Below are 15,019 nucleotides of genomic sequence, written 5' to 3'. Positions count from 1 at the left end.
CACACTTAGACAGTGAAAAATATCACTTACAAAGTAAAGAATCTTACCAATTGATCAAGGTAAATTGGTGTCCAGGATGGATCAGGACCAGTATCAGCAATGGCAAAACCTAATGGACGACTCAGAACTTTAACATATTCCTAAAAACAGAGGGTTAACCACATTAGGTGCGTGCTGGATGATCAAGTTACACAAGTTACTACAGTAAAATAATAAAATAAATTAAACCATGTTTTTAAAACTCCAGTTGAAAATGATCAAGTGCTGTTATCTGGCAAACTTCTGTTTGACACAAGTCCTTATCCCATACTTAAATACACTAGCATTCAATACCCCACAACAGCATGCATCTGATACTTACGAGAACTTTTTCTCTGACATCAGACAGGGTTTTAATCCTGAAGGAGCAACCTTAATAAAAACATGCACAAATTAGTTAACATAAAATGATTGCTGAAATTACAGCTAGTACATGAAGGAACAAAATTGTATTTCAGGCACAAAATAAAAAGGCTGTCTTCCCTTTTACAGCACCTGTAAATGTACCTTATCACCACTACTTCTATCATCATCATCATCATCATCATCATCATTATCATCATCATCAGTACTTTACAAGCAAATTTAAATACTGCCTACCAGAACACAGATCATTACAATCATCACATTCTACAGGTACCTCATTTCACTACAAAATGATACTAATTTCATCCTCTATGCATAGAGTAAATTACAAAAACACTGGCGGAAAAGCCGCACCTTAAGTATGGAAGCACAAATTTTGTAAATTAAAATGTAAATTTCTGCTATCCCTGATGATGCCGTTGATTGCCAAAAGCTTGGATTTTTAATACCGTTTAATCCGACCAGTAGCTTAAGGCCTCAATTGAATATTTAACACTATTAAAAAAAACTTTTGCCAAAGAAATTGCAGTAGAGTGACAACAAAGCTTACTGTCTTTAAAAATAATAAATAATAAAAATTGTCAAGGGAACATTATAGAAGTACAACAGGAAAACAACTCAAAAAACATCTTACTAACTTAAAATATAAGTATGTAGGCAAGAAGAGAAAACAGCAAGATATAAACATAATATTTCGGTTCTTATTCCAAGACCATTATCAAACGTAAAAAGAAAGCAATGCGTAGAACTTATTAAAGAATACTTATTATGAAAGTGTGGATATTAATGACATATAATAAGTATAATGGAAATGCAAAAGTGGACGACAAGAATGTAAAGCAACAATACAACAAAGTGCAAAACTTCTAAATATTGAAATATTTACAAGTAAATGTGTGCCACTTTTGATGTATCTATACTGGTTCAAAGTTTATGCGCCAATAAAATATAATTGTATCTTTATGTGGTAATCCCATAAGCCACACTGTAGAATAAACCCTCCCTTTTACAATAATTTACTTGGGATGCACATATTTTGCACATTATTCAGTTATTATTTATAATTGTTATTACAATAGTTGATAAATAAATTGTCAATAAATTGTAGTATTCAGCCGTACCTTTGTATTCACTGGATATTTCTTTCAATGGCTTGTCAGTGGTACTCTTTTCTCTTCCAACAAGATAGGTGAACACACGGATCTTCAGGAAGTACACAAGAACTTATTAATAAGCTAATCCTCAAAAAATACCCATAGTGTTTGAGATATTTAAATAATTTTGATCTAATATAATTATTCTTACACTAAACACTCTGTCCATTACTTACTTAACTTTAAGGCATTAGTTTGCTATGCTACACAATAACCAATTATTGGTAAGTGAAGGGAGCAGATAACATTGTCAGTTGTCTGACCCCACTGAATTACCACTCTCAATGTAGTCTGAAACGCCAGCTGTCTCCTCCCCCTGACTCACAGGGGTTCATCTCTCTTCCCTGCATCCCCCCCCCCCCCCCCTTTGTTGGCAAGAGGCAGGAGTACCCCACTGGCAATCATCCATGCCTAGCAGTGTTTAATTTAGCATTTTAATTTCTTCCTGAGGTAAGTAAAGAAAGATGCTGGTTAAACCCTAAGACTTCAAATAAGTAAGATAATTTGTAATGTTGTATTTGGCAAAGTGGTGTATGGCACTTAAGGTTGATGATGAACCAGATTCTTAAATTGAGTACTTCGCCATTTGTAAATTTATTTATTACTAAATACTAAGATTTCCTGAAGTGAGAATTCTAAACAAGTAAGAACTGCCTTTACTATAGCTTCAAATCAAAGAACATCCATAAATTTAATTTAGTTGAATTACGTAAAGCTTAAATGTCCAAAAACACAAACCTTTTTGTCATCATTATGTTCCTTTAGGATATCAGAGGTCTCTTTTGCCTGGTTATCCTCTATTCCATCTGTAAATAGAATGATTGCTTGTGTGCAATTTGATGAATGGGATGCAATATGTGGCCTGTTCTAAGGAATGAAAAAATGTTAAATTATATATATTTAACGGACAAGCTTGTTACATAGTTCTTATTTCTTGAACCCAAGCACTTAAACAAAAAGTTCTCAGAATAAAAAGGCATAGCCTCATGCAGTGGCGTGCATGCATGCTATTCTCCAAGTTGGACTATATATAAATAAAAAAACTGCTCAAAGGCCAAGAACTCACAAATTACATGCATTTAGACTTGTGTGCCTATAACTGAAGAATTCTATATAACATGTATTTATTTAATAGGAAGGATTGAGTGAAGTTAGTATACTTTGTGTGCATAAGGCATAATTTTATATACAAAAGGCAATTTACTTTTTAGTTTGTTTTGTTAAGGCTATTCAATATGATGTTAGTATGAAATTTCAGCCATTAAATATGCCTTAATTCCCCTGAGCCGAGACATTTTCACCAAGAGTAAATTAATAATTAGTAACTGTGTCATGACACTGAAACATATCTAAATTTCTACTTCACACTTAAGGAATGAGCTGTATTTGAATTCCTTACAATGAAAATTTAGTAAAGAAAAATTTCATCTGACTAGATTAAAGTGCCAGCAAATATGACAATTGCCACTTGTTCAGCTCAATTGCTTAATTTATAAGTACTAACTTAATAACTAAGTACTTAAATTTAAGTTATTAAAAGTAATTACCCTCAGAACTTCAATAGCTTTTTTAAATCCGTTACTGACTGCAGCAATCCCATGAGCTTTGATATTTGGAACAAAACTCTTTAAATACTGGATAGAATTAAAAAGATATATCACAGTTAAAAGAATTAATTTAGGTAAATAATAACTGTTACAGTAAATCCCATAGAATTACCAAGAGCTGCCTGAGATTGAACATTTAGTTTTATCAACTGAATTGGCACAAACCTTTTTGTTCTGTTGAGTAGCTTGCAAGAGTTTTTCTGAACAACCTGCTACCTATAAATTTAAAATAACACAAAACAAATTCAAAATTATGATGTTTATAGCCTAGTCCATAGATTTACTGGGTTAAATATCTGACTTTATAAAATAGCCAGGGTCAAGCAAGCACTGTGATTGGTCAAACTGAGTTCTGTATAATTCCACAAAGCACGAAGCATACGTATGGTGCGTGCATTATAATTGTACATATGCACGGAGCACACGTCAGATTTTTTGCCTGTGAAAAATCTGAGAAATTCAGAGACAGAATGCGCTGTCACTCCAGTGATTCGCAAAGAACAGTCTCTTGTACTGATGTTTCCAGACTTTTAATTAACTTGAACGTGTCTCTCAACACCTTAAAACTTAACCTTGACTTGTAGTTAACTTCTTGAACTTGCTTACGACGAGACGAAAAACTAAAACAGTTTGACTTTTTACTTGATTGCGCGCGCTGTCGCGTGCCCTGTCGTGATCGGCAAGAGCGCGCGCTATTAAATTACGCGTTATCTCGCGTAAGGAGAAACTTGATGTTGAATCATTAAATTTCGCACTTGTCTGAGGAGTTGCGATTGTTTATATTTTATAAAAGAAATAAAAAAACTTGTTCCTCGTGCATTGTTGAGTTATATGAGCACTTGAGAATTTTTAAGAACACTCGAGAAGTGCAGAGAGGCTGCACTTCTCTCGTGTTCTTAAAAATTCCCGCGTGCTTATATAACTCAACAATGCACTTGGCGCGTTTTTTATTTCTTTAGTAAAATAAATTCTTAGTTTCTTTGACTGTTAAGACTGCTCAGGGCAAAAAACTTCCGCTCATCTGCCCGTCTGAGACGAGTACTCTTGTATCACGGACGACTGGATTTCCAAAAGCATTTGTCCTACGGGACGAGTAGAGTTTGCCTAAAAAAAGATGTTCTTTTCTACTGAGGTCTGAGTTCCCAAGCATTTTGGACATTGTAAACTAGCCTGAGTTTCGCGAAGTTTGGTTTCTTTTCACGGCAACTTTCCCGTTTTCGCTTCTGTTTTCCGAGAATATCTGGTTCTGTTGTTTCGATGAAGACTGGGATCCACATAACATGTATGGAAATGACGACCTCGTTTGAGACAAGGTGAACGATGCGATTACCGTTGAGGCAAGTTTTGTGATTATTTATTGAAACCTGTGAAAAAATATGAAGAAAGTCGAATTCGAAAATTCCAACCAACATGGAAAAAAGAATTTCCCTGGGTTAAAATTGACGCGGAGAAGAATGAAATGTTCTGCATTGTGTGCCGCAGGTATCCAACAGTAGCCGATAAAGCGAGCTGGCTTTATCTTGGCATCAATGGATCGTCCACCACTGATTTTCGCCGTGATTCTCTTGTGAGTCACGAGAAGAGCCATTCTCATTACTTTTGTTTTCAACGAGCTAAAAGCGAAGAAAAACCAGAGCAGGCGCCGCTACAGCGAATAAGCCGTAAAATCGACGAGGAGTCAAAGGAGACATCTTAGATTGCAGTTTTAATGCCTCATAGATGTCCTGCATTTTCTCAAGTTGTGTATAAAGAACGTGAGTGAGCCCCGATGTGTCTGTATGAAATGGTGTTGTATTGAAAAGTGCAAAGAACAACATAAATGGAAATAACTGTTAATTAACGCCTATGTCGCAAATGGAGGTTGGGTGCCCAGGAGCCAGGGGCTGGTACCGCCAACCCAAACCCAGGTAGGTAGAACACCCCATAAGCCTGCCCTACCCACAACCCAGCCAGGAGCCCCGCCCGCAACCCAGCCCCAACCCTAGCACCCGTCACACTGAGACTAAAAGCTCAGTGGAAAAACAATAAGTACATAAGACAACGAACTAACCCTAACCCTAACCAACCCCCAACACCAATCCCAAACAATAAATAGGTATCACTACTGGGAGGGAAGGGAGGGAAAGAAAACCCAACAAAACGCGATAAACTAGCCAGTCCGCCACGAAAAACGCTGAGTAGAGTAAATTTCCGAGCACGTGCAAAGGAGCACGCCTAAACTGCAAGAGAATACCACTGGCCACGCAACTGCCTGCAGACCTGAACCAGGCCCAAACAGTAATGTAATAACAAACGCCCAAACACTAATGTGCCACCCGTGCTCAAATTATACACCAATAAACGCTAACGCCTCGCTACGCCACGCCACCAAGGAGCAAACTTGCTCCAAGTCGTTAACTAAGTTAAATTACATTTAACCCTATAATAAATACTCGAGATTTGGTACAAAACAGATTATACAATTTCTACGTTTTTTATGACATTTTGTTATTCACTTTTAAATTAAAATAACTATTTCGGACTAGTGAATTTAACTTTCGGACAACCAGAATCTGAACGTTACTCGTCCAATGGACAAGTGGAATAAAAAAAAATTTTTTTGCCCTGCTGCTAAGTGATATATTTGTTGAGAATAATAAAAGTGTAAAAAAAAGTGTAAGTGATGTGACAAATTAGCAACTAGAGGCATTACCTTATATTAGCAAAAACTGTTACAGCTAGGCAAATTAATGTGCTAACGGTATATAAAGCACAAGAAATAACAAGTCTGAGTATATACACCTGTACATCATGTAACTTAAGCAAAGTATGGACAATATGGACAATTGTCACTACCACAATTATTTGGAGGTGGAGTAAAACATCAGATTCAATTCAATGAAAGAATTAAGTGTACAGTTACTGTAACAGGGGTTTTGCTACATAATAAGATTTTGAACAGGGAGCAAGAGGTTGTCCCCTCAGTGTAACTTGAAGGCAGGATATTAAACTTGGAGAATTGTTCCTCTTATCGAAAAGCCAGTCAAATAGTTGAAAGCACAAAGTAGTGCACCACCGTGACATTTTCATGTTCTTGTAAAGGTTTTACATCTAAATATCATTTTATTTGGAGTAATCTCATAATAACACATTTCTAGACTAAACTATCGCCAGTGACCTTTTAAAAGAAACAGACTCTAAAAACGGTTTGCTGCTTCACATTCTAAAACTTAAATTTAACCCTGAACTACACAGGCTACAGTAAGGCTGGCAAAATACTTAAGGCTATCAGGCTAATATCAGGCTTAAGAGGACCAGATTAGTGCCAACAAAAATACTCACATAGGCTAAATTGCATCAAAGGGACTCAGGGACTGGTCAGGCCTGCTTTATATACACTGAGAGAAGAACGTGGTCCAGGTTATCAGGTCTAGGCAACCCTGGACTGGCTGAAGGGGAAGGACAGGTTGAACATTGTGTTCACTCCCCATTGTAACAGGTGTACTTAATATAAAGCATAGCTCTGTTGTGCAGTCCCTCGCCTTCCTAGTTTTAATTTTACTGTCTACTTAATTTGTGAGGGTGGAAGTTGTGTAAATGAAATAAATAAATAAATAAATAAATTGACTTGGATGATGATAAACTGTGTGTGGTACCTTTTGTATGGACTTCTCAACAGAGCCACCCTTTTGGACTTGGCACACCATATAGGGCTGGACTTCATTGTTATCACTCTTATCGTCATTCTTATACTTAAAATGAAAACAGAAATTGTTAGTTTCAAATTGCAAGTAAACGCTAATGGGTTTGGTATGAGCTATGAGCTATGACCTAGGAAATTCCAGTTTAGCCTCATAGTTTCCTTCTACAATTTTGACTTGTAAGACCCCATTCCCCCTAGGAATTTCCAGTGACCTTCCTTGCCCAGGGGAGGTATGGATTTTTTTCTGGGACTGGACATTCCAAGGCCAAATCATCAATTTACTGACAGTAATTTGTTTACATGTATCTGCTGATCTCTGCAGCAAAATATTAATACTATATTTTAAGATTAAATGAAATCTTTGAGGAAATTATATTTAAATAGTGCAGGATTTAAAATTTTTTGCATAATTTGTACAATCACTACTGATCAATGTTTACAGGTACCAGCAATGTGCTTTCAAAGAGCTTGGTTCAATCTTCAGAACATTAAGTCAGTTTATACAGTATGTAATTAATTAGTAGACTTCAATATTAATTTTATTTAATTTAGTATCAATTATTTTAATTGGAAAGTTCTAACTTAAAAATTGAATGGAATCACACACTACAACTTTTCATAGCCCTTAGTTTAAAAAATCCAATCCCTTGGGAGATTATTTTTAATTTTCAACAAAGAAGAACAAGACACCACACTCTGACTCAGTTGACAGCATGGCAATTGAACTGTCATAGGAGGACATGCTTGCATTCAGCAGAGATTAATTTAAAATATTTATTATAATAGTTATATTAAATTTCATTCAAGGATAGATTGAACTTTTATAGTGATTAATTTCATTTTGAGGTTACTCACCACTATAACAATATTAACAAAATCATTTTCCTGCAGCGTTTCAAGTAAGGACATGGCAGCAAGTTTAACAATGGACAGTTTTTGACCAGCCATGCTACCACTCCTAAGTTGAATAGATAGTTGAAATATGAGCCATAGAATCTATTACAAACTAATATGTTAATGGTAGAAAAAAAATCCCATCATTTGCCCTTGGGCTTGTGAGGCTAGTTAGGACTCTAGCAATAAATGCTAATGCTCCAGCCTGAGTGAGCAATCAAATTGGAACTTAGAAATGTTGGTTTTTGAGGACAGGGGAAATTAAACCGCATTACCTGGAGAAAAACCTCTCAGAGCAAGGACAAGAACCAACAACAACCTCACGATCAACTTCACATAAAATGCTGAGTCCAGGAATTCAACCTGGGCCACGTTGGACAAGTGGTCTCACTACTGCACCATACCTGCTCCCCAAAGTTAACCATCCAATTACTTGATTTACTTAATTCAAAAACTGGAAATTATTTTATATCTTTATAGCTTCTAAAAGTATACAATGATGCACTTACAAGTCAAGTAGTAGTACTATATCCTTGGGTGAACTTGACCCTTGAATATACCTAGTAAAGAAGCACACAGACTCTGAGTTGATTTAAAGTTATATACATGTAGGCCTTATTTAAAACAAAAATTCTGGAACAGTTTTAGGTACTTTGTAAGTTGATCATAAAATCACAATGCAGAGTTCAACATACAGCAAATAAAAATTCCAATCACAATAACTAAGAATTAGACCTGAAACAAGTTACGTTAAAAATGAATGGGACATGTATGAAAGAATTTGTAAATAATTTAAATCAGCTGCAAAAGAACAGTGAAAAAAACTGTGCTGCAGATAAATCATATTCCTTGACTGAATTACATCCAGTGACCACAAAGTATTTCTACTTGTCTGCCTCCATGCACAAATTTGAATGGATGTCTCCATTAATTAAAAAGCACTAAGAAATTAAACTTCTTGATAACAAGTCTTCTGAAATATTCCTTTAGCATCATAAATTGAAAACATTCTCAAAGAGAAAGTGTCACTGCTGCCATGTTTTCATACCAATACCTTGGAAGCAATTGTTAAAAAAATGTGTTGTCTACTACTACATGTTGCAGCATTTTCGTACCAGCCACGTCGTCGACTATCAAACACATCATTCTCACTTTCGTCTGGCCACTTGAAACCTTTGAAAATGAAAAAATGCATACGTTCTATCAGATCCTTGGGGAGACTGTTCCAGTCCTTAGCTGCTGCAAATTTAAAGGAAGACGCACTAATTGCCGAGTTTACCCTCGGCAAGTCAAGTAAAGTCTCATTGCTTAGGGATCTACAACTGGTAGACTGTTCAACTGAAATAGTTGAACAGTTGCATAGTATTTAGCTTTCAGGGCTCCTATTGATAGCAGGTGCTTTTAAGCTCCTGAAGGGACTACCCTGAGCTTTATAACTAAATACAGGTGTCTGTCTGTCTGTCCTTAAGTGCTCAATTTTACACTAAATCTTTGACTTTTCACAACACAAAATGATCAAATTAGTTAAATATATTATTAAGTAAATTGACTGCCCAGTAATTTTACCTGGATACACCCGGTAAACTCCATCAGAACTTCCAAAATATTGCCACAACAGTGTTGGATCTTCCCCGTCATTTTCCTTGAAATATTGATCCATTCCATCTGTCCACTTGATGGTATTCAGGATCTTTATTCCTGTGAGACAAGTGCAAATGGGTTAGCCTGAGAACTGGGCTGACAAAGTTACAAATCTCACTTATACAGACATAAAATATTTCAAAATATTTGAAAGAATATATTTATACACTTAAACTGGCTGCAAAAAAAATTCCTACAAACATGTTCATGATTGTAGACCATCCAAAACTTGTAAGAACTACAACTTTGGGTAGTGAAGCCAACCTAATCAGTTCCTTTATCATACATCAAGTTAGAGAATATCACATCACAGTGGCAAAGGAGAAGCACTGACTGTTAACTGAACTTTAGAAGTGACTAGCCATAAAGGAATTTAGGGATAAAATTAATTACGAAGCAGTAACTTTTTTGGATCTTAATAAATGTTTAAACTAATAAAAGAGAATAACCATTAGTCTTTCCCAATTTGAATTTTAGATTTTCTTTTATTGTGTTGATCATTATATTTTAATTGATAAGGAATTCAAATGGCCATTTAAGGTTACTGTCATATTAAATATCACTTTTGTGCATGAAAATTCATTTTAAGATTTCTTTTCTAAATTGGTACTAGCTCTAAGGGCTAAAAACAGTCTTTTGTTAAATGTTTCCTGACAGGACTCAAGACTAACTTTAAAGCTCACTAGCCCAGTGCAGGCTAGTACATGTAACAAGTCTGATTTTACTAGACAAAACTTAACTTTTCATTCACATGTGGCAAGAAGCAGATGCTGCCATTTGTCACTTTGAATTCATAACAAGAAACTCGACAGAAAAGTGAATCATTTGTTTCCTTTTCTGGCTGTTTCAGCTTATTGCTTTAATAACACTGCAGGGAAGCCTATGAAATCTGTTAACAGTCTTTGTTTTATTAGTTTCTCTTCTCTCGATCCAACCCATTTTTTTTTTTTCATTTTTGCTTGACCGCGCTGTACAGTACTTTGTTAGTAATTACTATATAACCAAAATGGCTAGCAAAAGAGCGAAACTTACTAGCCGAAACTGAAGTTTTTCTAGTCTGTGGCTAGTTGGCCACTGTTAGGCTTGAGCCCTGCCAAAGCCTTACCTCCACTGTACACATCAGTTGGTATATGCACAACACTGCTATTTTTATTTATTTTAATTGATGGTGAAAATGTAGGATCAATCCGAAGATCAGGTAAGGCCTCGATATCCTTGCTGTTGAAATACTTCACCTGTAACAAAACAAGATTTATACTTATTGAGTGTTGACTGAAAAATAACCTTATGGCTTAAGTTTGGTTCTAGTTACATGAATAAAAAGTTTTCAGAAGAGTTGTTTCTATTTTCAATTCCTTTCTTTCTGGTTATACCCAAGACAAGGAGAAGTAAATATAATTAATTCATATTTCCATGTTGATGATCTCTGAGTTAATGAGTTGACTTTAATTTACGTTCCTTCAACTACAATAAAAATAATAGTTATTAGAAGCATGAAGTCACATAAGGGTCTAAGTAACAATAAGACTGGATAAAAGCACAGACTGACTTACCTCTTCAGGTTTAAGAGGAGATTCATATGAATAATTTTTTCTTAAGCCTGCAGTCTTTTCAGCAAGTTTCTAACCAGAGAAAAATTAGAGTTGAATGATATAGTTAATAATTATTTAATTTTTTCTATAACTTACAGAAAACTCATTCTTTGGTATTGCCTTGTTTTGAAATTTTTTGTTTGTAATTTGTTTGTTTGACAAGCCTCGTGTATTAAGCTTGTTGCTGTTCAAAATGGAAAACAAGTATTTATAAGCAATAACTTGTATGACCTACTTCCTACGACAAACAGTGACTAACACTATACAGAACTGGACAAACATGAGTCAGAGTTATTACATATAGGTCAATAAGAGTTAGATCACAAAACAATAAGGAAAATAAGAGTTCTGTATTAATTTTCTCAATATCGTTGGTTTACCCATTTGATATAGGATGATAGATATAGCCATTAATGACTACTGGCTCGATCAAAAAAATTTTTTGATTTAAAAATGTTCAAACAAGCTAACTTTGATTTTTATATCTCTTTGTCTCAGATTATAGTAAATAAATGAATACTACACAAAGAAAAATTAAAATTAAGTTGGTTTGAAAAATTTAAAACTAAAAAAAAAAAAAAAAGAATTGAAATCACAACATCGCCAACGAAGAACATAAGCGCAAACTTGGCTATTATTGTCTGATATCCAACAAGTATGAGTTGAATAAATGTTTTTATTATTAAAACAACCATGAAATGTTGTTAAATCTTAATGATTTCATTTTGCAAGAAAGACAAGAAAATGATTTAATGGCCTCAATACAGTCAACTCTCTTCATTGCAGACACCCTTGGGACCGTGAGTTAGTGTCATTAATATGCCAGAGTCCATAATTGTGGGACTTTATTTCAGACAAACTTCTAACTAATTTATTTTTTGCCGGGGATTTAGCTGCTGTCCATAAAAGCGTGTCCATACGCAGTAAAAGTGAGGTTTCTCCAAGGCAAGAGTTGACTACCGTATAATGATAATATTATTTTCTCACGCATGATATGATGACTGATATCCCATGGCCGATAACCCAATCAAAACCCTAGAATTAAATTATCCAATTATCTAGTTTTTACTATTGAAAAATTATATTATTACTCAAAAGAGTGAAAAACAAAGCATGAGAAAGCTTTTGCAAGACTATTAGCAAAACAAAACCTCATCAAAAGAGGATTGAGACATAAGAGTGAACAAATTACGAACATGAGCCTAACCTAATCCTTCACCACACAAGGTCATAAATTATTTTAAAAATTCCATTTTGCCATGCGTCTGTACTCTGATAATGCATAGATGACGTCAAAACGTGGTGAGAACAAAGAAGTTAAGGCTACAAGCTAAAGGTAATTCAAGTAGCATGACTGATGTTTTTAGCACATTTTGACATCCTCTATTACTATATGTAAGTTATCAGAGTACGTGCAGTCTAACCCACAGCTAAGTCAAATGCATTTTTGTTTTATACAATAACCAAGGTATTTTTATTATTAGGGAGCATCACTTTGACTGATCCGAGTCAAAAGCTTTCAAGAAAATTTCAAGGTTAAGGATGTCATGCACATCCTTTGGAAAGAGCCCTTGCTGGATATGCAAGTGAAACATCTTAATTTATCTTTGTCATACTTGTTAGTGGGTATATTGTAGGCTCATTGTCAATATATTTCTTTTACATTCGTTCACATTTTACTTTACTCTTATACCATAAATGGCATTCATTTGGTAATTTGACAAAATTTTGCTAAATTTGTCACATTCACCAAAATTGCCAAACTCATCGGTCAACTGACATGGCTGGCTTCCATGTGTTTAGCTAAATAATTTTGTCACATTTGCCAAAATCTTCAAATCCATCAACATGGCTGGCTTCCAACATTGTGTTTAGCTAAACTGCAGTCGTTTAGCAATTTGACAAAATTTTGCCAAATTTGTCAAAAATGTCAAATCCATTGACAAGGCCACTTTCTGTGTATTGAGCTAATTCGCACAAGTTTGGTAAATATATTTGACAAAATTTCACCACATTCATCACAGTTTCCAAATCCGCCAGGATTGTCAAATTGTGTGGCAAGATTTCAACAAAAATGCCAAATTTGCCATTGCATGCATTTCTGGACATAATAAGTGTGTCACGTATAAACTCATTTTATTGTAAGCAACTGACAATAGATGAGGTCTCCTTTGAAAAGTATTGCACGTGTGCTAGTGCTTGTATTGGCTAGTGCTGCTACATTTACGGTAACAAACTGCTTACTATTTGATGATACCATGCACTGCTCTACAATCTACACAATTGAGGTGGCTCTCTTTAGACTGTTTTGTTTCCCATTCCCAGTCCCAAGTCTGTCCCCCACCCTCTCTCTCTGTCTTGTGAAAACATACATTATGCACGTTGGTTGGTTAAGAAAAAGGAAAAGCCAAGAATTTCAAAGACAATGATCATTATGAAGGTGATTTAGACATCAGTGAGACTGATCGAGTCACATAGAAATGTATGCAAAGCATGTTAATTTAAAAGCGCCCAAGTAAAAGGAACAATAACTCCAAAAGTATTTGGAATAGTTGTCTGATACGGTAAATTTTGCAGACATGAGCAAGATCCGATTACTGAAAGAAAATGGAAAATTTTCCATTCCTTGACTTGTGTCTGCAACGGCAATATCAGTGCTAGTTCATGCATACACTCCCTTTAACATTTACATTGTACATGTGACCCAGCCCTAACTGTGCATGCTCTGTAAAAAAAAATTTGTGTCATTCATTTCCTGTAATTTTTTTACATTGTTTTGCTGGTTTCCAGGTATGGCTCAGGCCAGTAAGCAATGTATAAGATTATGTATGCATTGTGTTCAGAACAAGGTATATTAATTGGAATTAGTCACTTGCTAACATACATGGACAGTAATTCGGATAAAGATGAACTGATGTACAATGAGCTCCAAGAGCATAGAAAAAAATCACCACATAATAAGTGCTATTAATGGAAAGCACTTGTTCAATTTTGGTATATAGCAAAACATAATACATTGTACCCTAATGAGAGAAAAACACTGACTCCTGAAGCTGGTCATGAATTATTTGAACACTGAAATAGTATATTTCTGACTGTAAAGTGAAGGAAATGTTTCCACTGACTGTTAACGTTAATCACAGAAGCATGTAATTCATGACGCAATGCCAAGCTACGTCTTACACAAGCCCACATGCATACTTAAAAAAATCTCACCAAGTGGTAGCTGTTGCATTAAAGATTACATTTATTTTTATTAACAGATGTCACCAGTTGAATAAATTTGTTTCAATCAACCTAGTCATATAAGATTTGGTATATAGAAATATAAAGTTTCATTCTGGGGATTTGTTTACATTATTGTTAGACTATAAACAGACACAGGGGCGAGTGGCGGCTGAGTAAAGAAGATCAATTTATCAAAACTAAGGATGGTCTTTCAGAAATCATACCTCCAAAACAAAGTCAGTATCTCCCCATATGTTTTTGCATTTCTAACACAAGGAACTCACTACCTAACTCCAGTAAAATTTTTATGAAAAAAAAAAATCAATGTTAGAAGATTTTTGTGTGAACATCCTTTCAATTGACTGCTAGGGGTTATTATTTAGCACGCAAATTCCAAAAATTATAAAATAAAACGAAGTAGTACATTTTCAAAAAGCTTCAATGTTGCTTTCTTAGCATTTTTTCTCTTCATATAATATACAATATATTTTTGGCATAAATACAACTTCACAATTTTTGCTGAATAACGTCGGAAAACCCATTTAATAAAGGTGGCAAAATTTTTACGTTTTAACCAGAGAATAAAATAGAGTCTTTTGCTTCACCTAACGCCAACAATAAACTCGTAATTTTCACTTTGTATATTTTGTTTACATTTGCAAATCGTTTGAAGAAAAAAAGGATGACAATAATATTTGCCATACATCGTACTAGAATCGGTCGATTTTGTCGTGCGAAAAATGAAGCCAGCTAAATGTGATGTACGTGTATCGTAAAATTTTGAGGTCGAAATTTGTCGCTATTCTCGTTTCAGTT

At 34.9% G+C, this 15,019-nt stretch overlaps 1 protein-coding gene across 1 annotated transcript in view; it reads right to left on the bottom strand.

The window, feature by feature from the left end:
- The window catches only part of LOC146460721 (voltage-dependent calcium channel subunit alpha-2/delta-3-like), a 38,439-nt gene that overhangs the window by 21,930 nt on the left and 1,490 nt on the right, over positions 1–15,019 (bottom strand). Inside the window, exons 4-16 of the mRNA XM_085087853.1 lie at positions 10,937–11,005; positions 10,489–10,618; positions 9,309–9,440; positions 8,858–8,915; positions 8,252–8,302; positions 7,704–7,806; positions 6,802–6,897; positions 3,332–3,382; positions 3,107–3,193; positions 2,298–2,426; positions 1,527–1,608; positions 362–411; positions 48–140 (exon numbers count right to left, since the gene is read on the bottom strand). Of these exons, the coding sequence (XP_084943979.1) occupies positions 48–140; positions 362–411; positions 1,527–1,608; positions 2,298–2,426; positions 3,107–3,193; positions 3,332–3,382; positions 6,802–6,897; positions 7,704–7,806; positions 8,252–8,302; positions 8,858–8,915; positions 9,309–9,440; positions 10,489–10,618; positions 10,937–11,005 (1,131 nt within the window). The remainder of the gene's footprint in view (positions 1–47; positions 141–361; positions 412–1,526; positions 1,609–2,297; positions 2,427–3,106; positions 3,194–3,331; positions 3,383–6,801; positions 6,898–7,703; positions 7,807–8,251; positions 8,303–8,857; positions 8,916–9,308; positions 9,441–10,488; positions 10,619–10,936; positions 11,006–15,019) is intronic.

Source organism: Pavona decussata, unplaced genomic scaffold (genome assembly GCF_977016875.1).
Source record: "Pavona decussata unplaced genomic scaffold, jaPavDecu1.1 SCAFFOLD_207, whole genome shotgun sequence".
Taxonomy (NCBI): Eukaryota; Metazoa; Cnidaria; class Anthozoa; order Scleractinia; family Agariciidae; genus Pavona; species Pavona decussata.
The sequence above is the reverse complement of the archived record's forward strand: the minus strand, read 5'-3'. Positions and strand labels throughout refer to the sequence as shown.